A 24912-nucleotide genomic window follows, 5' to 3' on the forward strand; every position below is an offset into this window, starting at 1 on the left:
GGGGGCTGGGTGGGACCCGGCGCGCGACATGGAGCTGCTGTCGGCGCTGAGCCTGGGCGAGCTGGCCCTCAGCTTCTCTCGGGTGCCGCTCTTCCCCGTCTTCGACCTCAGCTACTTCATCGTTTCCATCCTCTACCTCAAGTATGAGCCAGGTGAGCCAGGGCGGGGGTTGGAGGGGCCTGGCATCGCGGGGCTGGGGCGAGGAGCGGGAAGCCCTGGATCGTGGCGGGGACAGTTGCAGGGATGGGCTCGGGGGAGCAGACAGATGCTGGCATCACGGGGTTCTCCCATACCGGGGTGGCAGGGGAGAAACGCGAGGGAGGGCAAGGAGAGAAGCCCCCGGAGATGTTAGGGCTGGGGGAGGGGAAGCAGATGGGGGCGGGAGGGCAGGAGAGGAACGTGATAGTTCAGAGGAGGGGGAACAGGTGTTGGGGCGGGGGCAGGGAGAGAAGGTCAGGGGTTCTAGTGCGGGGTGTGTGTGTGTGTGAAGCTGGGTAAGGGGCCTGGGTCGGGGTGAGGGGGCAGGCGGGGGTGGGCGCTGCCGGCTCCGCCAGACGTCTTGGCCCCACGCGCTGCAGTGACCTCCCTCCTTGCCCTTGGCTAGGGAGCAGGAGCGCAGCTGAGTGTCTATATAAGGGCCGGTCGTGCCGGGGTCAGGTTCAGAGAAAGTGACACCGGTGCCCCCTCCCCGCTGCAGCTATGGGGCTGCCTCCCTTCCCTTCCCCTCAGGGAGGCTGTGCCGGATCTTTGCTCCCTGCGGGAATTCTTCCAGCCCTGGCCCCCATCCTTTCCATTTACTGAGCAGAACCGGCCCTAGGGTGGGGTAATTTGGGGTCAGCCTTCTCCCACCAGCTCCAGACGCCCGTGGAGAATCGCAGAGGGGAAGACCCAGCTTCTAGGATTCACACACACACACACACACACACACCATTTTTTAAATGAGGGTAAATGGCCTCCACAGAATGTGTTCTATTTTTATACAAAGTTCACAGATATTTCTTGTTCTCAGTATTTTAACTATTCTAGTACACCAGCAAACTAAATGGACGTAGAATTTAGCTTTAGAAGAAAGATTAATCACCCAAAACTTTGTGACCCTTTTTCCCACTCAGATGCAAATCACCCCATATGCTCTTCTCAGAATGGAAATGGCTTTTTAAATTTTAATCATTAAAAATAGGTGCTCCTGTATATTTTAAAATCAAGCTGAAAAAACAGAGAATTACAGTTGATGTGGTGGCTACCCTTCCAGACCTCTCTTCTCTGCGTCTATAACCTCAGTTATGAATGTAAATCCACCATCTTATGCAGAAAGGGTTATACTCTACTTGCCAAGTTTTTTGTTCTGTTTTGTTTTTGGCAGTCCACAGGCCAGAGTCTATTCTTTAAAAAGCTTTTCTATAGAGCAGTTACTTTGCAAAGCAAAATAAGCTTTGTATTGTCGTAGCATGACCACAGGTCTGTATTTCCTGTATGGGGATGAATTCCTGGTGGCTCAGGCCAGTCCCAAAGTGAGCACAGAACCCAGCACACCTTAGGAAATCTCAAACTGTGGAACAGGAGCCTCCTAGGAATGTAGGACACAGGTGTCTGGAGGAAAGGGGTCTCCAGGCTGGCTAGGAGTTTGCAGGAGGGGTCAGGACATTCCTACTGGAGTCGCAGAGTAAGTCATATAAACTAGAAGTATAGGAGCTTGAGGTTCCTGAAGGTTGACAGGGTTCAATGGTCCTCAGCCCTGACTGCACGTTTGAGCCTCCTGGGGACTCTTTAGCCCTCCAGTTGATTCAGAATATCTGGGGAGGGGCTTTGGTATCCTTATGTTTGAAGTTCTCCTTCCCCAGTGATTGCTGTCTGTTGTCTAGGTGGAGACCCCCCTGCCCAGTACAACTGGGGAAACAGGAAATGGAGGCTAAGCTACTTTACATACACAATGAACCTCTGTCCTGTGGCTGGTAGATACTGGCCTTGGGATTCCAACCCAGGTCGCTTGACCCCAAGAATCACTAGGATTACTCTAGGGTACTTAGTTGCTTCCCCTTAGAAAAGGGAGGCCTTGGACTTGGCTGTTAGCCCCACCCCCCAGATTGGTGGTCCTGCTGAGGCTCTGTAAAGATCTCTTCTCAGAATCCATGTACTGATTGCAGCTTCAGAATGTGCAGAATCCCTTGTTCAGAAATTGAGATTTTCCAGACAGTGGTGGTAGAACATCAAACTGAATGTTCTGCCCTCTGAGCACTGGGTCCTGGGCAACTGCACAAGTAGCACCCTTGAAGATGAGAGCCAAGCTGCCTTTAAGGAAAAATCTCCAAATTGGGAATGATTCTGCCTCTAGCACAGGCTGCTTACTGAGTCTCCATGAGCTTCAGTTTGTTCATCTTTGAAATGGGCTCATTGATAAAATAATCCTGGACTCCCTTTCCTAACTATTGTGAAGATACGTTGAGAACTTTGTCAATGGTAGGGTCTAAGGGACTTGGGAGAGGTACTTATAATTATTTTTAAGGCAGTGAGGGAATGTGTTTCCTGGGATGCAGGCATTTTCTGGGTCAGGCTTTCCTGAGAATGAAGACAAAGCTCAGAGTGTGGTCCTCAAATGAACAGCATCTGTGTCCCCTGGGAGTCGGTTAAGAAATGCAGAATGCTAGGCCCACCCTGACCCAGACCTGCATTTGAATGAGATCCCCATAAGTATACTAACCTTTGAGAAGTAATGAACTGTAAGAGGTTGGAGCTCTTTATTAAACCAAGAGCTGCTTCATGGGGCAGGGGGGTTGGGTCTGGCTCACCTCCAGTACCCCCAACTCTGTGCAGGAAGACAGGAGGAAGTAGTGGGTGCTGGCTTTCTACACCAGGGTTTCCCAACCTCGGCACTAATGGTGGTTAGGGCCAGATCATTCTCTGCGGTGGGGGCAGTCCTGTGCATTTCAGGATGCTTTGCAGCATCCCTGGCCTCTACCCATTAGATGCCGGTAGCACATCCCATTGTGACAACCAAAAATGTCCCCATATAGTGCCAGTGTCCCAGATATTTGCTCCCAGTTGAGAACCATTGATCTAGACTGAATCTCAAACTCCAGTGCTATCAAAGGCCAGGCAGGTGACATATGGGAAGCAAAAAACCAGTCGCTCATCTCCACCTGGTTGAGGCTGGAACCATCAGAACTGGTTTTTCAAGGAAAGCTGGAAATGTGATTTGGCTGTTGGAACACTTTTTTCTTTTTTTAAATTAATAGGCTTTATTTTTAGAGCCCTTTTAGATCCAGATCAAAATTAATCTGAAACAATAGTTTCTGTGTACTCACTGACCACCCCCCCCGACACACACTCACATAGCCTTTCCCACCGTCAACATTCTCCACAAAGTGGTACATTTGTTACAATCAATGAACCAACATTATTATTAACACTGTTATCATCATGTAACCATTATTATCATAGATTGCCAACATGATTATCAAACAGTTTATAGCTTGTATTAGGAATCTTTGCTATTATACGTTTATGAATTTTGGCAAATGTATAGTGACATGTATTCACCATTACAGTGTCATACAGAATAGTTTCACTGCCCTAAAAATCCCCTGTGCTCCACCTATTCATCACTCTCCCCTGCCCTCCACCCTGAACCCCCAGAACTGATCTTTTTACTGTCTCCAGAGCTCTCCCTTTTCCAGGGTGTCATAGAGTTAGGCTCACACAGGCTGTACCCTTTTCGGACTGGCTTCTTTCACTCCGTAATATGCATTTAGGGTTCCTCCACATCTTTCCATAGCTTGATAGGTCATGTCTTTTTAGTGTTAAATAATATTCCATGGTATGGATGTACCACAGTTTAATTGTTAACCTATTGAAGGACATCTTGGCTGCAGTTTGAACATTTTAAAAATGCTGTGTGGGCTAAGAGAACATTTCCTTGGCGTCTGGTTTGAGCTATAAGCTTTCTTAGGGTGGAGGGCTGCTTAGCCTCTAACCTTGCAAGGCAGGGACTACCTACTCCTTCTACAGGGCAGGAAACTAAGGCAGAAAGCTGTGCTCGATGCTCAGGAAGAGAATTTAGAGTCGCTGAGAGACTCTGTCTCATGCCTCATTTGTGTAGACCTAAGACTACATGGCACCAAACGAGGGGCAGTGCTGCAAATGCCCTGGGGAACCTTCTAGTACTTCCCTGCCATCCACAGACAGCACATTGACCCCTGCAGCGGGAACGTCATGGAGCCCATCAAGGCTAGAACTCAGGACCTGATTGGGATTTCCTCCTCTGACGCAGAGCTGATTTTTATAAATTCACCCAATAGAATTTACACCCACAGGTACTTTCCATTTCAGTTCAGTTCCAGGAATAACTCTCACATAATTACTAGACACTAAGCAATTTCTTTTCATCCTCAGGCGCACTGGGGTGACCAGCTCAGCCAGGTTTGCCCAAGACAAGAGCCCAAAGTCCCATGTACCTGGAACTCTTAGGTCCTAAGCAAAATGGAACTGCCAGTCACCCTAGACAGCACATGAGCAAATTGAAGCCAGTAGCGGGGAGAACTGTGGTGGCAACCCTGGTGTCGAAACCTATATTTTGCTGCTTCAAGGTGCTGCCCCCAAACCGAGGAGTGTGGCAAAGGGAAGGAGCCAGGGGGACAGTGGCTCAGCCCCTGCCTTGCCGTGGGTCCTCGGAGCAGGTTGTCTCCATCAGCCTCAGTCTTCCTATCTGTAGAAATGGGGAGACTCTTCCTGTCCTTCCAGGATTGCCAGGAGGGTATTGATAATGATAAGAAACGTAATGATTATAATGCACACCACAGTGAGTCATCAATACAACTCTGTGAAGGGGGTGTTCTCGTTCTCTTTTGTCAGCAGAGGAAACTGAGGTTGGGGAGGGAGCAGTCATTTGCCCAAGGCCATGCCTGAGTGAGCAGCGGAGCCAAAACCCAGACGTGTGACTTTTTTTTTTATCAGGACTCACCCATAGTACAAACATGGGGCCTGCTTTACTCCTGCAAAACCCAGGCTCCCACCCCCACTCCCCAGTCTCAGTCCCTGAGATAGCCTCAGAGGGCACAAGAAAGACCCTGGAAAGAATTCAACCCCTGGAGGTTATTTTTAAATGCAGAGGTATCCATTTCTGCAAAACATGGGTGCCTCACCTGACCTGGTCCCTGCAGGACCCACCAGCTGCTCTGAAGGATTAACGCTCAGCTGGCAGAGTTTTAAATAGAGAAGAGAGCACTCTGCTTTCTTAACTCCTGTAGGACCTTGGTAAATGCTGAGACTTTAGGATAATCTGAGGGCAGGGAGAAGATGCGCATGGTGCTTAGGAGCTGGGCAAAGAAAGCATTAGGGGTTTGCACCTGACAGAAGGAAAGGACACAGAGAGAAAAAATAGTTTGTCCAAGATCACATGGTTAGTTGGTGGGGATGGCAAAGAGAAATGACTTACTCTAAAATAACTTTTATTAGGCATGCTTTCTGATTATAAAATGTAGTATATGCAAGAAAATGGTTAAATAACTTGTGATCTCTTTCTACGATGGAATACTATACAACAGTAAAAAGGATTACACTTAAAAATATTGTGCTTGCCTGGCTGATGTGGCTCAGTGGTTGAGTGTTGACCCATGAACCAAGAGGTTCCCAGTTCAATTCCCAGTCAGTGCACATGCCCAGGTTTTGAGCTCGATCCCTGCTGGGGGTGCATGCAGGAGGCAGCCAATGGATGTTTCTCTCTCACTGATGTTTCTATCTCTATCCCTCTCCCTTCCTTTCTCTCTACAATCAATAAAAACATATTTTAAAAAATATATTGTGTTCAGTGAAAGAGACAAATGCAGCTCAGCTGGTGTCTCAGTGGTTGAGCATCTACCTATGATCCAGGAGATCAAGGTACGATTCCTGGTAGGCACATGCCCAGGTTTCGGGCTCGATCCCCAGCAGGGGGCGTGCAGGAGGCAGCTGATCAATGACTCTCTCATCATTGAGGTTTCTGTCTCTCTTTCCCTCTCCCTTCCTCTCTCTGAAAGCAATAAAAATTTATTTTAAAATGAAAAAGAAGAAAGAGGCAAATGCAAAAGGCCATGTTATACACAGGGGTGGGCAAAAGTAGATTTACAGCTGTAATACAAATAAATAATACAATAATTAATAAGTAATAATACTAGAATAAACTCTATTTCACATACTCACAACTGTAAACCTACTTTTGCCTACTATATTTCCATCTATGTACAGTATATAAGTTTTAGGACATTTTTATCACCCCAAAAGGAAACCCCATCGCTATTAACAGTCACTCCCCATTCCCTCTCCTCCAGCCCCTGGCAATCACTAATCTGCTTTCTGTCCCTATGGATTTGCCTGTTCTGGACATTTCACATAAATGGAATCATACTGTATATGGCCTTTTATGTCTGGTTTCTTTCACTTAGCATGTTTTCAAGATTCATCCATGTTGCAGTATCTATCAATACTTCATTCCTTTTTAAAATTAATTTATTTTCCAATTACAGTTGACATGCAATATTATATTAGTTTCACATATACAATAATGATTAGACATTTATATACCTTACAAAGTGATCACCCCAACAAGTACTTCATTCCTTTTTAAAGCTGAATAATGTTCCATTGTATGGATGTGTCACATTTTGAAAAATTTATTGATTTTTATTGATTTCAGAGAAAGGAAGGGAGGGAGAGGGTGAGAGACATCGATGTGAGAGAGAAACATTGATCAATTGCCTCCTGTACGCACCCCAAGCAGAGATTAAACCCACAACCTCAGTATGTGCCCTGACTGGAATCAAACCCACAACCTTTCCGTGTATGGGACAACACTCCAACCAATTAAGCCACACTGGCCAGGACTGAATGTGTCACACTTTGTATCTGTCATTTGATGGACACTGGGGATGTTTCCACCTTTCGGTGATTGTGAACAGTGCTGCTATGAACATGGACTTTTCAGAATCTTCTAGAGCCTGTTGATGGGGTCTTCCAGGTAGAACACTCCACTGCCCACCCAAGGAGGTGAGATCTCCTGTTACTAGATCCTTGTCCACACCCATCAGAGGTAGGCAGGCAGTAAGGACTACATAAGGGGGCTCAGTACAGACTGTGGAGCCTAATGCAATGAGGCAGGAGAGCAACCCATGTCCTTCCTGCTTACCAACTTTCAGGGGGCCTCTTGTTGTTTCTAGTTTTGAAGACTAAGTATTTCAAACTCACAGGATAAATATCACAGTCACCTCTGTCCCCTCCACTTAGACTTAACAGATGTAAAGATAGATTTGCTTAAGATCATTTTTTTAAAAAAAATACAGTGACAGACACAGCCAACCCTGCCCCTTCCCTTCCCTCCCTCTCTGGATGTAAATGCCGCCATAAAATCAGCCTGTATTGTTCCTGTCCCTGTATTTATACCTTCACCACTGTGCATGTATCTATGAACTACAGTAGTCTCCCCCTCCACCCTTACCCCAGGCCCATTCACAGTTTTTCTTTCTATAGTTTCAGTTATCTGTGGTCAAACAGGAATTTATTCTCTTGCAGTTCTGGAGGCCAAAAGTCCTAAGTCAAGGTGCCAGCAGGTTGGTTCCTTCTGGAGGCTCTAGGGGAGGATCCTTCCAGGCCTCTCTCTGACTTCTGGTGTTAGCAATCCTTGGCATTCTTTGGCTTGTAGACACATCACTTCAGTCTCTGCTTCCATCTTCATATTGGCCTTCTGTATGAATTTCTTGTAGTTCCTGTAACAAAGTACCATAAACGGGGTGGCTTAAAACAACACATTTATTGTCTTACAATTCTGGGGGCCAGAAGTCCAAAATCAAGTTATCAGTGGGGCCATGCTCTCTCCAATGGTTCTAAAAAGGAATCTTTCCATGCCTCTTCCTAGGCTGCGGAGGTGGCTAGCAACCTTGGTATTTCATGGCTTGGATGTGCATCACTCCTGTCTCTGCCTCCATGTTTACAGCGCCTTCCCTGTATCTCATCTCTGTTTACAAGAACACGAGGCATTGGATTAGAGCTCACCCTAATGACTTCATCTTAACATAGATAATTACATCTGCAAAGATCCTATTTCCAAAAGAGGTCACATTCACAGATACCAGGGGTTAGGACATCAATATATCTTTTTGAGGGCCATAGTTCTACTCACATCTCCTCTTGTCTGTCTAGAATATTATTCAGCCTTTAAAAGAAAGGAAATTCTGACACATGCTACAACATGGATGAACCTTGAGGACATGAAATAAGCCAGTCACAAAAAGACAAATGCTTTATGATTCCACCCCCTTACTCCCCCTGCCTCCCAGGAGCAGTGGAGCTATCTCGGCGCCACCCCATGGCGTCCTGGCTATGTGCCATGCTGCACTGCTTCGGGAGTTACATCCTGGCTGATCTGCTCCTTGGGGAGCCCCTGATCGACTACTTCAGCAACAACTCCAGTGTCCTGCTGGCCTCAGCTGTCTGGTAAGCACTGCCAGGCTAGCAGGGCGTGGGGGAGCAGAGCCGGGGGGCAAGGGTGACCTGTCCACCAGGGAAGTAGGAGGTTGGAGGAACTTGGATCCAGCAGCACAACCTCCATGGTGGCCCTGAAGGCACTGCTCTCTGTTGCCCAGCTCTGAGCCAGGCACACAAGGAAGAGGGGTCTGGATATAACCTCGCCTCCTGGGGTCCCCAGAATCGGTCTACCCCCTGATGCTTGGCATTCTCTCCCTGAAGGTACCTGATTTTCTTCTGCCCCCTGGACCTCTTTTACAAGTGTGTCTGCTTCCTGCCTGTGAAGCTCATCTTTGTGGCCATGAAGGAGGTAGTGAGAGTCCGCAAGATCGCTGTGGGCATCCACCACGCGCATCACCACTACCACCACGGGTGGTTCGTCATGATTGCCACTGGCTGGGTCAAAGGTAAACAGGACCATGATGATGACAACTGAAACTCACCCAGTTGAGAACCCCTCTGTTCAATAGTACATATTGGGCACCCAAGCTGGCACAACCATTGCCCCAGGCTAAGGGATATCAGGACTGCTACAGGAGTCCAGGCTGCCCATTAGCCGACACCTTTAGAGCAAATGAGAAGATTCTTCCAGAAATGTAACTGTCAAAGGTAGATAAGACAATGATGAAACAGACACCTGATACCTGAAGCAGAGCTTCTCAACTGTGACACTACTCACTTGGTGCTGGATCATCCTCTGTGGTGGGGGCCATCCTATGAATGGCCAGGTGTTGAGCGGCATCCCTGGCCTCCACCCACCAGCAGCACCCCCTTCCCAAGTTGTAACATTGCCAAATGCCTCCTTGGGAGGCAAAGTCACCTCAGTTGTGAGCCCTGGTGCAGTGGTACATATCAGGGACCACAGTCACACAGCTGCTCCTGGAGAGGTACCCAAGCCTCTTTAGCGAGTGTTTGGGAGAAATGGGAAGGCTCTTCCTTGAAATTTGATGATTATGTCTCCACGTGGGTGTCCTTACCCTCTCTCCAGGAAGCCTGTACTAATTCCCCAGGGGTATAGCATGCCTCCCAGAGGGCAAGGGGCTTGAGAAAGATTGAGAGCTCAGAGCCCTAAGGAGAGAGGCTATGTGCCAGGGGCATTCTGGAAGCCTCATGCACAGCTCAGGGTCCTGGGTTGGGAGCACCAGGGCAGGCAGCCCAGATTTGCCCAAGCCTTTCAGGTGGGATATTAGCTTGATTACTTCATGCTTGTTTTGCTCCAAATGTGCTGTGTGACCTTCGGCAAGACTCTGCCTGCTCTGAGCATGTTTCCTCACCTGCAACTGACCATCATACCCCCAGGCTCATTGCCCCCCAGAGAGACTCCAGGAGCAGAGAGCCTGCTGCCATGGGAATGTAGCCAAGAAGGAAGCTGGGGTGGCGGGCTCATTCAGAAGCACCCTGTTTCGTAGGCTCTGGTGTTGCCCTCATGTCCAATTTCGAGCAGCTGCTCCGAGGCGTCTGGAAGCCAGAGACCAACGAGATCTTGCACATGTCCTTGTGAGTATCCTGCCCTCCCCATCTGTTCCTCCTGTGCCCCCTAGACCTGACCCTGAATTGGATACTTCTGGTAACTTAGAGTCCAGCTCGTGATTCTGCTTTCCAGAAGCTTCCAGAGGACATGTCTGGGGGATCCCAGAGAGGGAACCACAACTCTGCCTAGGGGGCAGAGGCAGGCAGAGATGCAGGGAAATCAGACACTTGATTTGGTTTTTGAAGAGTGAATAGGAGTTTTCTGGAAAAGAAGGAGCCTCTGGATAGAGGCCATCACTTCTGCCAACAGTCAAGTCAGAAAAAACAACAGTTCTGCCTGGTCCTACAGGGTAGGAGTACACCAGTGGGTGGGGAACCTGGGGCATGGAGTATGGGTGGGGAATGTGGCTGGAGCTAAGTGGAGAATGGTGGGCAGGGCTGGACTGCAGCATCCAAGACCCAACCTAGAAGCCCACACTGCAATTAGCCTAATATATTTTTAAAAGGCTTCACAGGTTTGGGCTAGTTAAGTTTTCTCCCCATCTACAGTAAGTAAACCTATAGCTATTAAAATATGACAAAATTAAAAGGCTTACCCGTAGACCAATGAAAATTACCTGTTTTTTTACACTTTGGAAAATGTGGCTTTGTATCGTTTCATCTCCACGAGAAGTCTGTTCCCACCCTCAATTCACTGGCAGAGAAATGGGGCCCAGATGGTTCCATCGCCTGCTACTAAGCAGGCAAGTGGCTTCCCCTCTCAGATTCTATTTCCACCTCATCAGCTGAGGGGGGGAGGGTTCCCTGGAATCACAGACATAACACACACACCCCAGCCCTGGTACCTGGTGAGTTCTTTGGAAATATTAGTTAGAATTATCATCGTTAAGTACATGCAGTGAGTGACGACTTCAGGAACAGAAGTCATGGGTCTGTCTCTTGCAACAAGTTAAGCATCTGAGAAACCTAGTCTGCAAGGAAGGAAAGGGAAGTTAAGAAAAATTGTGTGTTGTAATCCCAGTTCCTGAGGGAGTGTGCTGTTTGGGGGTCCCTAAGACCACCCTCAGGTTTAATGATTCACTGGACTCACAGAACTCGGCAAAGCCCTTTCACTCAGGGTTACAGTTTATTACAGGGAAAGGATACAGATTTAAATGAGCAAAGCTAAGATACACATGGGGTAGCATCCAGGAGAGACCACACTGAGCTTCTGGTTGTCCCCTCTGCATATGGCCAAGCAGCAAACTTCTCTGAGCTCTGGTGTCCAGTGACACAGACATAGGTGACTGCCTGCATGGCTAACCTCAGCCTCCAGCTCCTCCAGAGGTTGAGCTGATACCACATGGCCCAAGATCCCCACTGTAATTCACTTTTTTACTATCTGGTGTGACCCAAAGTCCCCAAGTAAACAAAGACTCCTGTCACAGAGGACATTCCTATGGCTTAGAGGACACCTCCAAGACCCGATTTTTCTTTGAATGAATTTAACCCTTTACTGCACACACAGACGCCACCACCTCCTCCACGCCATATGGGTATTTTCCCATTTCACACTCAGAAGCCAATGGGAGCTGGGGCTGGCTGGGGGCAGGCAGAGGACGGGATCTGGGACAGAGGTAAAGCCCTGAGCTGTGCCGTGTCTCCCAGTAACCATGGCTGTCCCCTCCAGCCCCACCAAGGCCAGCCTGTACGGAGCTATCCTCTTCACCCTCCAGCAGACCCGCTGGCTCCCAGTGTCCAAAGCCAGTCTCATCTTTATCTTCACCATGTTCATGGTGTCCTGTAAGGTAAGCCTTCCTGTCCTGACCCACGCCCACCCGCACCTCCTGGCCGGGGCGCTTGGACTTGCAGTGTCCGGTGTCCAAGAAAGGAGGACCCTAAGTGGGGATGGAGGGCAGGAACTTGCCAGTAGGTCTATGCATGGAGGGGGGTCTGAGGAGAACAGTGTCCAGCAGGCGGGGACGGGAGTGAGGGAGCGAGGCTTTCCCAGCAGGAGGCCCAGCCTGGGCTAAAGCCCAGAGGGGGGCAGGAGTGTGCAGGGTCGGTGTGCCTTGGGCGTGGAGAGTAGAGGGACAAATGCAAAGAAGGCACCCTTAGGGTGCTGGGGACTTGGGCTAGACCAAGAATGGTGGTGGTCTGATCATCAGGCCTTGAGTTGGGGTCACCCCACCCTCCAGGAGGGGCCACGTTCTCCCCCCTCCCTGTGGAGCTGGGGAGCCCGGCTGCTGCCTCTCTGGGAGGGAACCATGAGCCATCAAAAGGGAGTTAGCGACTCCAGGCCAAGCATAGCTCCTCCCTGAGCCCAGGTGTGGGAGAGAGTGACCAGTTGTCCTGGTGAGCCCAGCACTCTTAGATTTTAGCACCAAAAGTTCTACATCCTGGGACAGTTGGTCACCCTCCTGGGGGTGAGGGGGTGTGCAGCCAGAGGGCTGGGCCTGGGCTACCTCTGACCTTGATCTGGCTGACCTTCTCTCCCTTCTCCCCCCACCCTTTGCTTTCTCTCTCCACCTCCCTCTGGCTCTCTTGCTGTCTTCCTGTCCCCCTGCCATCCCTCCTCAGGTGTTCCTGACAGCCACTCACTCCCACAGCTCCCCTTTTGATGTTCTGGAGGGCTATATCTGTCCTGTGCTGTTTGGAACGGCTTTGGTGGGTGACCATCACCATGACAACCATGGTGGGGCCCACGGAGGATCCCACGGTGGCGGTGGGCCTGGCTCACCGCACTCAGCCATGGCCACCAAGTCCAAGGAGGAGCTGAGTGAGGGCTCCAGGAAGAAGAAGACCAAGAAGGCAGATTAGGGGGTTGCCCAGGGGACTTATGGGGTGCTGGGGAGAAGACCCGGCCCCAGAACCCTCAGTCAGGGGTGGGGGAGGTGTCCTGGGCTCAACTGTCCTCTCTCAAGGCGTCAACTTCCCTGTCTGAAAACTGGGGCCATTAGCCCACCCTCTGGGGCTGATGTGAGGGGTTAGATGAGATATGGGGGTGAAGGGCATTTGTAGGAATGGGGGGTCCTCTCTGTGGGATCCTTGTAGAGTCAGATTTGCGGGGGGCCACAGAATCCTGGCAGTAGCTCCCGCCACAAACACTGGCAGTTATATTCTTGGCTCATTATTTCTTCTCCAAAATTATGTCTTGACTCCAAATTTCAAGCAGCATTAAGATGTTTATTTGACGATGGTTTCTGAGCACCTCCTGTGAAGCAGCTGCTGTGATTTCCACATCTTGCTGACTCTTTCCAGGCATCCCTGGGCAAAGTGCCTCATTCTCTGAGCCTCGTGCTCCCCATCTGTATAATGGGGTCTCCTGGCCTTCCTCCGTACACAGGGGCTGATGAGGCTGCACGTGAACCAGCCTTATAGGCTCAGAAGCATCGTGCAGTTGGCAGGAGAGCCCGTGATGGGTGTTCACTGTGCTTGAGAACAGCTTTGCGTTTTAGATCATTTGTGTTTGTGGATTGGAGACCCCCACAAGTTACCTGGCACGAAGGAGGCCTTCAGTAGACATATTTAGGCCAAACCTGAGAGCTTGGAGGGTGGGAAAGGCTTGTTCTGATCCTTGGCTTTGGGCTACCCCTAAACCAAAGAAACATAGCTGACTGGGTGAGGTTTCCAAGGTCCAGCTCTGTCCAGGGAGCTTCAAGCACTCACCATTGGGCCCTGGAAGCATCAGGCCTCCCTCATGCCGGCTCATTGCCAATCATTCAGTCACTCAGCAAACATGTTGCTACCTATTCTGCTGAGCCTTGTGCCGCTGCTGGGCAGGCTGGGAACTTGCTTCTGAGTGAGTGAGGAGGATGGTAGCTGAAGGCCCCTCCCAGCTACCTTCATCTCATCCTAGGTCACCAGGATGTCTGAGAGGGGTGGGTTGATTGACTATGGCCGGTCTCAGGTGGGATTTGGGCCCAGGCCAGGCCAGCCTGAGGCTGCCCTCTGCACATGGGTGCTCAGGGTGTGCTCAGGGCATTAATCTGCAGCTGCTTTGAGAATGGCTTGGGGTTATTGGGGTCCCACGTGTTGCCCAGCTATTGGGAAAGTGCCTTGATCCGGTGGTACCTAGGAGCTGGGTGGGTCCTGAGACTGTAAGGCCCTGAATTCATCCTCTTGCATGTCCATCAAGGCTCGGCATGAAGGCTCAGCAAATAAATATGTTGTGAGAGAACCCTGTTGGCTTGTCTGATTTATTCCTGCTTTTTTCTTAGAGATGCTCGGGGTTTCCAGGGGAATGAGGCTCATGGCAGCCCGGATATCCAGTGGGAGGTAGTGGCTGTGGGTGAGGTCTGTGGGTGTTGGGGTTAAGCAGACCCCGGTTCAAATCTTTGCCACCAACAGGTGATGGGGCCTCCCCTTTTCCAAGCCTGTTTGCTTCTTGGGAAAAAGGGGGTGATGATTATCACTGTACTTCAAAGATAGGAGAGATTAATGGGGGTGTTTGGGATTTGCAGGTGAATTCGCAGTCTGTGCAAGATTCTGTTAATAGAAAAAGACAAGCCACGAACTGGGAGGAAATCTTTGAAAATCACACGTCTGATAAAGAATTGTATGCAGAATATATAAAGAATTCTCAAAACTCAAAAAATGTAAGAAAACAAACAGCCCAGTTTTAAAATGAGTGCAGGATTTGGATGGACACTTTGCCGTAGAGAATATGCAGATGGCACAGAAATAAGCACATAAAGAGACACAACATCCTTCGCCTTCTGGGAAATGGGTGGGAGGGTACCACTTCACACCCACGAGGACGGCTAAAATTAAAAAGACTGGCCACAGTAGGTGCTGGGGAGGATTCGGGGCAGCTGGGACTCTCATACACTATAGACGGTGCAGCCCCTTTGGAAGACAGTTTGGCTGTTTCTTAAAAAGTTAAACGCGCACTTATCATATGACCCAGCATTCCTTCTTGGGTATTTGCTCAAGAGAAATAAAAGTATGTGTCCACACAAAGACACGTGCACAAAAGTTCATAGCAGCTTTTTTTTTATTGTTGTTGGCAGTATTATAGATGTCCCCATTCCCCCCGCCCCTACCCAAACTCTGCCTCACCCCAGGTCTTCGTCCCACTATTGTCTGTGTCCATGGGCTATGCTTGCTTATATGCATACATGTTCTTTGGTTAATCTCTTCCCTTTCCCCCCACCCTCCTCCCCTCTGGGATCTGTCAGTCTGTTCCATGCATCCGTGTCTCTGGACCTGTTTTGTTCATCAGTTTATTTCATTAGATTCCACGTATAAGCGAGATCATGTGATATTTGGCTTTCTCTGACTAGCTTATTTCACTTAGCATAATGATTTTCAGGTCCATCCAAGCTGTCTCAAAGGGTAAAAGATCCTTCCTTTTTACAGTTCCGTAGTAGTCCATTGTGTAAATGTAGATAACAGCTTTTTTATCTACTCATCTCCTGATGGGCACTCAGGCTGTTTCCAGATCTTAGCTATTGTAAATAATGCTGCCGTGAACATAAGGGTGCAGGTATTCTTTCTGACTAGTGTATCGAGATTCTTAGGACATAGTCCCAGAAGTACAGTTGCTGGGTCAAATGGCAGCTCCATTTTTAATTTTTTGAGGAAACTCCATACTGTTTTCCACACTGGCTGTACCAGTCTGCATTCCCACCAGCAGTGTACTAGAGTGTTGTTTATAATAGTCCCAAACTGGAAACAAACAAATGCCTAAAGGGTCCATGGAGTACTGCTCAGCAATATAAAGGAACAAAATGCAACAGTATGAATGAGCCACAGATGCACTGTGATGGGTGAATAAAAGCCATCCAAAAATAATGCATACTGCCTGAGTCCCTTCATATAAAATTCTTAAATAGAAAGCTGCTCTAGCTGGTTTTGCTGAGTGGTTAGAGCGCTGGCCCTCAGATTGAAGGGTCCTGGGTTCGAGTCTGGTCAAGGGCACGTACCTCGGTTGCAGGATGGATCCCACAACCAATAGATGTGTCTCCCTCACATAGATGTTTTTCTCTCTCTCTCTGTCTCTCCACTCTCTCTTAAAAAAAAAAAAAAAATCAATGGAAAAAATATCCTTGGGTGAAGATTAACAACAATAACAAAAATAGAAAGCTGATCATCTCTAGTAACAGAAAGCTGATTAATGGGTGCTTGGGGAGAGGGGGAGGGGTGGGTGGAGGGGTGGCAAACAAGGACAAGGGAACTGGGCCATGGATGTCTTCACCATCCTGATTGTGGTAATGGCTTCACGGGCCTATATGTGTCACAATTTATCAAATTGTATACTTATTAATATGAACAGTTTACTGTATGTCTGTGGTACCTTAAGCTGAAAAAAAAATCTTCAGTAAGAATTAGGCAAAAGATTTGAACAGACAGTTCACCAAAGAAAATACATGAATGGCAAGTAATCACAAGAAATACACATTAAAACCACAATGAAATGCCATTGCACATCTGTCATGGGCTGAATTGTGTTACCCTCAAAATTTATATGTTGAAGTCCTAAGCTCTAGTGCCTCAGAATGTAACCATATTTGGAGACAGGGTCGTCAAAGTGATAAGGTTAAAAGGAGGTCTTTAGGGTGGAGCCTAATTCCATATGATTAGTGTCCTTATAAGAGGAGATCAGGCGGTTGAGCATCGACCTAGGATCCAGGAAATATCCTTTCGATTCCCAGTCAGGGCACATGCCAGGGTTGTGGGCTTGATCCCCAGTAGGGGGCGTGCAGGAGGCATCCGATCAATGACTCTCATCATTGATGTTTCTATCTGTCTTTCCTTTTCCCTCTCTCTAAAGTCAATAAGAAACATATTTTTAAAAAAGAAAAAAAAAGGAGAGATCAGGACACAGACCCACACAGAGGGAAGACCATGGGAGGATACAGGGAGGAGATGGTTGTCTACAGGCCATGGAGAGAGGTTGTGGAAGAAGCCAGCCCTGCCAGCACCTTGATCTTGGACTTCTAGCTGCCAGAACAGTAAGAAAATAAATTTCTCTTTTTTAAGCCACTCAGTGTTTTGTTATGGCAGCCATAGCAAACGAATACAATACTGCTCAGAATGGATAAAATAAAAATAACTAACAATGCCAGATGCTGTTCAGGATTTGGAACACTCACATAGTGCTGGTGGAAAAGAGTTGGGCAGTTTCTTATGAAATTAAACATCACTTACCATATAACGCAGCAATCCCATTCCTAAGTGAAACATAAACTCATGCTCACACAAGAAATGTTTAAAGCAAAAGCTGGAAGTATGCCAAATGTCCACCAGCCGGTGACTGGATGAACATTGTACAATGATCCCATCATATAATGAAATACTACTCAGTGATGAAAAAGAACAAACTTCTGAAATACACAGCAAAGTGAATTTGGATGAATCTCAAATACGTTTGCTAAATGGAAGAAGCCAGGCTCACTACATCCTGTGGGCTCCCATTGTAGGTTGTTTTAGAAAAGGCAAAATTAAAGGCACAGAAAACAGGTCAGTGGGTGCCAGGGGCTGGGGGTGGGAGGAGAGATGGTCTGAAAAGAGATAGGGGGATTTGGGCAGGGTGACGGAACTGTTCTGTATCTTGATTGTGGTGGAGATTCCATAACTACATCTTTGTCAAAACTCACAGAACTCTATGCTGAGAATTCTACTTTAAGCTAAAACTAAAAGGGTAAAACAGAATAGGCGCGGAAGCTTCTCAGGCCGGTTCATATCCTGGCTTCTCACCTGCGAGGTGGGTTGCATAGGGCAGGTAACTCCCCTTCTCGGAGCCCCAGTTTCCTCTTAGGGTGACTGTGGGGAGTGGCTGGAAAGCCTCTGGCCCAGGAGGGAGGTCTGGACTGGGTTACCAAAACCAGCTCTGGGAGCCCAGAGCACTTCTGCTTGGGCTCATCCAGCACCTGGTGGGTGTTGACAATAAGCCAGCTCCCTGCCTTACGGCACAAATGTTCTGAGTTCTCATTTTATGAGAGGACAGACTGTACCAAAATAGCCTCCCAGCCTATTTTGGGAGGAGGGTGGGAAAGCCACTGGCAGGCCGGTTGCAGATGATTGGCGGGGCTGGCTGACCCTGTGGTCCCATGCAGGTGTGAGAACTCTGAAGGCAGGCTCTCAAGTCTAACCTAATTTTAGCTGCGGGACTCACAGTAGCTTTTTTGGCCATTAGCTGAGAGAAGGATTCTTTTATTTTTATTGTAAAATACACAACGTAAAATTCAGCATCTTAACCATTTTTAAGTTTACACAGTTCAGTGGTGTAAAGTACATTCACACTGTTGCACAACCATCCCCACTGTCCAGTTCCAGAACTCTTTTCATCTTGCAAAATTAAAACTCCATACATTAAACACTAATACCCCCCCCACCTCCCCCAGTCCCTGGCACCCACCCTTCCAATTTCTGTCTCTGTGAATATGACTATTCTAGGAACTTCATATAAGTGGAATCACGCAGTATCTGTCCTTTTGTGATTCACTTATTTCACTCAGCGTAATGTCCTTAAGGTTCACTCATGTTGTAGCGTGTGTCAGAATTTCCCTCCTTTTTAAGGCTGGGTAATACTCTATTGGGTGGATACACACATTTTGTTCATCCAATCACCCGTCGATGGACACTTGGGTTACTTCCACCTTCAGATGTCCTGAGTAGTGCTGCTGTGAACACGGGTTCACACCTGTGTTTGAGACCCTGCTTATGGTTCTTCTGGATATATACCAAACAGTGAAATGTCTGGATCATATGCTAATCTTTATTTAATTTTTTGAGGGCCCACATCCCATCACTTTTGTTGTATTCTATTCCTTAGGAGCACATCCCAAATCCCCTAAACTCAAGGGGAGGGATTATACAAAGGCGTGGCACCAGGGCTGGGGATTCACAGGGAGCACCTTAGAAGATACCCACCAGATCCCATAAGCAAATCCAGACCACAACTGAACACAGAAATTTCTGTTAGGGGCTTGCAACATGCCACGCACATAAGCAGGTATTTTACAAACATGTCTTTCAGGTGGGTTATTTTATGGGGGTGAAAAATAGGCTCAGTGGTGAAGCAACTTGGAGAGCTAATGGTGGGGCAGGATTAAAATCCAGGCCTATCTTATTCCGAGCTCACGGGTTTTCCTTTACACTTCACTTCTCTGAGTCTCTTTAAGGAAGCATAAGGCACACATGTGGGAAGAGGTTAGCAGAGTCCCAGATGCTGAGCAGGTGCTCAGCAAAGGTTGAGGCCACCACCCAACAGTTAGGCAGGGAGCAGACGTGGGTGGTGCTAACTGTGTTTACCTTGCACTTTCTGGTTGGTACCTGCCTGGAGGCATCTGGAAAAAGTCCCAGTTCAATTAGTGGAGGAAATTAACACCTACTTGAACCCATAGAAGCCAACTGAGGGATCAAAGTGAAGACACAAAGGCAGGATGTGGGCAGGTATAAAAGTGAGTTCTGGTTTTGCTCCTAACTTGCCAAGTGACTCTGGGTGAACCCCTCCTTGTAAAATGAAAATGTTGGACTAGGTCAATGGTAGGTGAACTATGGCCTGAGGCCTCAATCCAGCCTACCACCTGTGTTTGTAAATAAAGTTTTATTGGCACACAGCCACACTCTGTTTACATGTTGTCTGTGGCCTCTCTCAACCTGCAATAGCAGAGTTGAGTCTTTGAAACTTAGATTGTCTGGCCTGCACAGCTGAAAATATTGGCTGTGGCTTTATGTAGAAAAGGTTTGCCAATCCCTTGACTGGATGATTTTTTAAGTATTTTTTTTTATTCTTAGAGAGAGAGGAAGGGATAAGAAGAGAGAGGGAAACATTAATCACCTGCCTTCTGCCTCTTGCAGGCCCCCTATGGGGGATTAAGCCCACAACCTGGGCATGTGCCCAGACTGGGAATTGAACCCGCAACCTTTTGGTATACAGTATGGTGCCCAACCAACTGCAAAAAAAGAAAAAAGACATGGAGTCACCTATTATGGGGTGAACTGTGTCTCCCCAAAAGACATGTTGAAGTCCTAACCTCCAGCACCTATGAATGTGACCATACTTAGAAACAGAATCTTTGCAGTTGTCATCAAGTTAAGCCGAGGCCACAAGGTGGGGCCCTAATGCACCGTGACTGCTGTCCTCATGAGAAGAGGCAAGCTGAACTCATATGTAAAGAGGAGAAGGCCATGTGATGGTGGAGGCAGACACTGGAGTGGTGCATTTCCAAGCCAAGGCACGCCAAGGATTGACAGCTCTCACTAGTAGCTGGAGGAGACAAGGAAGGATCCTCCCCTAGAGGAAGTACCGCCCTGCTGACACCTTGATTTCATACTCCTGTCTTCCAGAAGGATGAGAGAAGAAATTTGTGTTGTTTTAAGCCCCCCAGTTTGTTATGGCATGCCCAGGAAACCTCACCCAAATATCCTGAAAGTCCAGAGACATGAAATGGAGAGAACTTTTAATACACAGAACAATCTGGGTGAATCTGAAAAGCATTATTCTGAGTGAAATAAGCCTGTCTCAGGAGTTTGCATGCTGTGTGGTTCCATACATGTGACTTTCTACAATAGACAGACCTGTTGTGACAGAGAACACATCAGTGGTTGACAGGGGAGGGGTGTGAGTACACGGAGGCAGCATGGAGATTTGGGGGATGCCAGAGCTGTTCAGGTCAGTGTCCTGGTTGTGGTGGTGGTTGTAGGAATCTGTGCATGCCCGAAAACTGGGCTAAAACTCACACTGAGAAGAAAATTAATTTTACTGTATGTAAATTATAAAATAACATGACAAAATGAACGAGGGGGAAAAGACCTACAAATTATGCCATTGGTTGTTCCTCAAATGGTTGAATCCCAGAGTATTTATCTGACTTAAATCATCTTAACCTGGGCTTCATTGGCCCCTTTTGAATCCAAGGACAGGAATTAGAGGTTCTATGGACTGCCTGAGACTATAGGCGAAATTGTGCACACATGTCATTTTCTAGGAAAGGGTCCAAAGCTTTTATTGTGGAGGTTAAAGTGTGGTCTGTGACCCCAAAAACATAAGAACCACAGGGCAAAAATGAGACCAACTGCTGATTTCAAAGGAAATTCTGTCATTCTGGACCCTGCCAGGCTAGGTTCACTGCAAGGCATTGGGAGAGGAAACAAACCAGAGACTTCCAGGACGGGGCACAGACCAGCCTGGGACACAGACGGCTCAATGTGGTCACCGACAAGAGTTGACATGAGACTTAAATTAAACCACATTTAAGTGATTAATTCAAAATACAGACAACAATGGACCTGGTTTCCCCATCTGTAAACTGCAGATAATAGTGGCAACACCCAGAGGGAGATGGGATCAGGACCAAGACTGGGAAGAGGCACTCACTTCTAGCAAGACAATCGGGGGTGTGTGTGCAAAACACAACTAGTGATCAAGCTAATTTTTTCCTTTTAAAAAATGTTTTATTGATTTTAGAGAGAGGAAGGGAGAGGGATAGAGAGACAGAAACATCCATGAGAGAGAAACATCCATCGGCTGCCTCCTGCACACCCCCTATTGGAGATCGAGCCTGCAACCTGGGCCTGGGCCCTCACCAGGAATCTGACGAGTGACCTCTTGATTCATGGGCCCACGATCAACCACTGAGCCACATTGGCTGGGCAATTTTTTTCTTATTTAAATCCATTTTTAAAAATCGAGGTTAAACTCACAGTACATAAAATTAATCAATTTTAAGTGTGCAATACAGTGGCACTTAGTACATTCACAATGTTGTGCAACTACCACTTTTAGCTAATTCCGGAACATTTCATCACCCCCAAAGGAGACCCCATCCCCATTAAAGTCATTCCACAAACTCCTTCCCCCAGCTACTGGCAACCACTAATCCACTTTCTGTCACTGTAGATTTGCTTGTTCTGGACATTTCATATAAATGGAATCATACACCATGTGGCCTTTTGTGTCTGGCTTTCCTCTCTCACTCAGCACGATGTTTCTGAGGTTCATCCACATTATAGTGTGTGCCAGCACTTCATTCCTTTTTATGGCTGAGTAATATTCCATTGTGTGGATGGATCACATTTTGTTTATCCATTCATCAGTCAGTGGACACCTGGGCTGTTGCCACTTTTTCACTATTATGAATAGTGCTGCTATATACCTGTATATACAAGGATTTGTTTGAACACCTGTTTTTTATTTTCTTGGATGTATAATGCCTGTTGATCCTGAGAAAGAAGATACCTACCAAGAAGGGCTCCTGGGTTCGAATTTTAAAACAGACCCTTGAAGCCATTTCTAAACAGGGGCCTCTCAAAAAGGCAGAGCTTCAGGGAGAAGCCTGCACTGAACTGCCTGCCTGCGTTATGTTCCTGCCATCTGAGTCAACCCTTATAAAGGAATTTTAAAGTAATATTTTTAAAAATCCAAATCAATGCAAAAAACCCGTGATGAGCAAAATAAAAATAAAAACAGGATCCAGCCCTGATTTTCATATTCCCCTTACTTGCCTCGCTGTATTTAAAATCGTGACATTTCATTTGTTGTCAATGTTTTCTGCGCTGATTTTGATTTTTTTAAAATTGCGTTAAAATATTTATCCTTTTACCACAATTTAAAAATTGAAAAAATATTATTTATTTATCTTTATTTCTTTTTCTTTTTTTTTGACGTCTCCCCCTCCCCAAATGCTGTGCCCCAGGACAAGGTCTCAGCTGCCCTGCTCTGGGTTACAGGGGCTTCTGCTTATTCACATGACAGATCCCTGGATGGCCTCCAGGGGGCGCTGCTTCCCCGCTCATGCTCAGCGCAGGCACCGCCTTCCCGGCTGAGAGTGTGAGTCCCTTTGTTAACACCTTGCTGCCCAGTCACGACGGAAAAGCAGCTGCCCCCGCGGGTGAGTCCTGGCTCAAAACAGCCGGTCCTCCAGGTTAACATCTCCCAGCCTGGATTTCTCTTCTGTAGAGTGGGGGTGATAATGTTAGGCATCTGGGGATGGCAGAGATATGGAAATCCCCTGGCCTCGGGCTCAGCGCCTACTCACACAAAATTATCATGGCTATTCCCTAAGAGAATATTTTACACTTTTACTATAGAGAATTTCACACACAAAATAGGCAGAATCGTGTAAGGAGCCCCCAGTCCCACCCGGGACCACCATCACCCCCTAGCCAACCTCACCCCATCCTCCTTGCCACCTGGGATTATTATTTCTAAGTAAATCTAAGTTCTATATATCTTATCATTCTATAAATATTTTTATTATGCGTCTCCAAAAGATAAAGATTATTTAAAAAACTAACAATACCATTATCACACTTTAAAAACTTTGCCAAGAATTCTTTCATAACCATAGATTCCAAGATGGCAAATAGGTTGGACTCAGCTCAGCTTGGGCAAATTATTGAGTTTCTCTGAAGCTGATGTTAATCATCAGTAAATCAGAATAGCAAACCGAAGTCCCCAGGTCACTGGGAGTATTGGAGAGTATGTATATTTTTGCACCTGAAACTTAAGAGTTACTCAACATACAGCAACATGAGTATAGTAACGTGAATATGTAACGCGATAGAGCAGTGGTTCCCAACCAGGGGATGGAGGGGGGGACTCTGCTCCCCAGGGAACAGAGAGCAGTGTTGGGAGTGGTGGTGCCACCTGCATCTAGTGGGGGGAGGTCAGGGACACTGTTCAGCATCCTATAGTGCACAGGATGGCCCCGCCCCAGAGGGTGATCTGGCCCCAAATATTAGCAGTGCCGAGGATGGGAAACCCTGCTCTAGACACTTAGATTTTATTAACACTTGCTGGAACATGGACACCGGAGGCGTTGATTCCTGACTCTGCTACTTGTTGAGTGAGCCTGATAATAATAGTAATTAATCATTGCCAACATTTTGTGGGCCTTTTGCATGACCCAAGAGTAGTGCTAGGCCCACTATAGATGTGCATTTCAGTCTCATGCCAACCCAGCAGGTTGTTGAGAAAACTTGAGTTCAGAGTGGCCCACACAAGGGGTCTCATCTCTCTGGATTTCATTTTTTTATCTGTGGTACAGGATCATGATATCTGCCTGTTGGGTTGTGTGTGGATTGCTGATGCCAAAGGCCAACCAGCTGGCACCTCATGGGCCCTCAACAAGTGGCATCCGCTATGTTGACTATATTAGCCTGGCATACAACAGTTAACTGCCAAGTCTGGCTAAGTGCCCAGCTAAGCCAGGGCCTGAGAACCACACAATTTCTTTCATTATCCCAGTTGCTGGGGGAATTGGCAGGAAGAGACCTGTGAAATACCTAAGACAAAAGTTACCAGGATTGCTGGGGGCTTGCTTTCTGACAGTGCTGAGCCCCAAAATACTTTTATTCCCAGCTTTCTTTCCTAGAGGATTGTAAACTGGCCCTTCCACCACCAGCAGGAGTGAGAGGGAGGCTGGAGCCCTCAAGGAAAACCAGAAGGCAGCTGTTGTAAGGGATCTCGGTCCTTCCCAGGGAAGTCCAGTCCTACTTAATTGTCTGCAGTGGCAAACAGAAGTTGAGAAGGATGGATAGTTATAGATGAGCCTGTTGATGTGACAATTATTTACTGAACACCTACTATGTGCCAAGCACTCCAACCTTGGCAGACAAGATCCTTCATTTGTGGAAGTCACATTCTCTCAGAAGAAACAACCAGTAAACAAGCAAAGAAGAAACATCAGCTGGTGGTGAGTACCATGCAGAGAATTAAAATAGGATGATGGTGTCAGAGTGACTTTGGAGGTCATCAAGTAATGAGAGGGTAAAGGGGAGCCTCTCAGGAGGAAGCATGTAAGCTGAAATGTACAAGACATGAAAGGATGAAGAATGAGCATTCACGGCACATGAAAAGGCCCTGAGGTTAAAATAAATCACCTATGTTAGAGCAGAGGTTTTCAACCAGGCATTATTCTGCCCCCCTAGGAAATATTGGCAATATCTGGAGATAGTTTTGTGTGTTTTTAAAAATCCTTACCTGAGGATATGTTTTTATTGATTTTAGAGAGAGAGGAAGTG

The 24912-nt window shown here is 47.4% G+C and overlaps 1 protein-coding gene across 1 annotated transcript; it reads left to right on the plus strand.

Annotated features, from left to right (window-relative positions):
- The first annotated feature begins 16 nt into the window (after nt 1–16).
- On the plus strand, nt 17–14119 carry TMEM38A (transmembrane protein 38A). The gene is made up of 6 exons (XM_016209387.2): nt 17–152; nt 8304–8460; nt 8713–8897; nt 9900–9987; nt 11630–11747; nt 12520–14119. The coding sequence occupies exons 1-6, from the start codon at nt 29–31 to the stop codon at nt 12757–12759; spliced, it is 912 nt and encodes a 303-aa protein (XP_016064873.2). The 5' UTR covers nt 17–28; the 3' UTR covers nt 12760–14119.
- The last annotated feature ends 10793 nt before the right edge of the window (nt 14120–24912 follow it).

Source organism: Miniopterus natalensis, chromosome 4, assembly GCF_054644295.1.
Source record: "Miniopterus natalensis isolate mMinNat1 chromosome 4, mMinNat1.hap1, whole genome shotgun sequence".
Lineage (NCBI taxonomy): Eukaryota > Metazoa > Chordata > Mammalia > Chiroptera > Miniopteridae > Miniopterus > Miniopterus natalensis.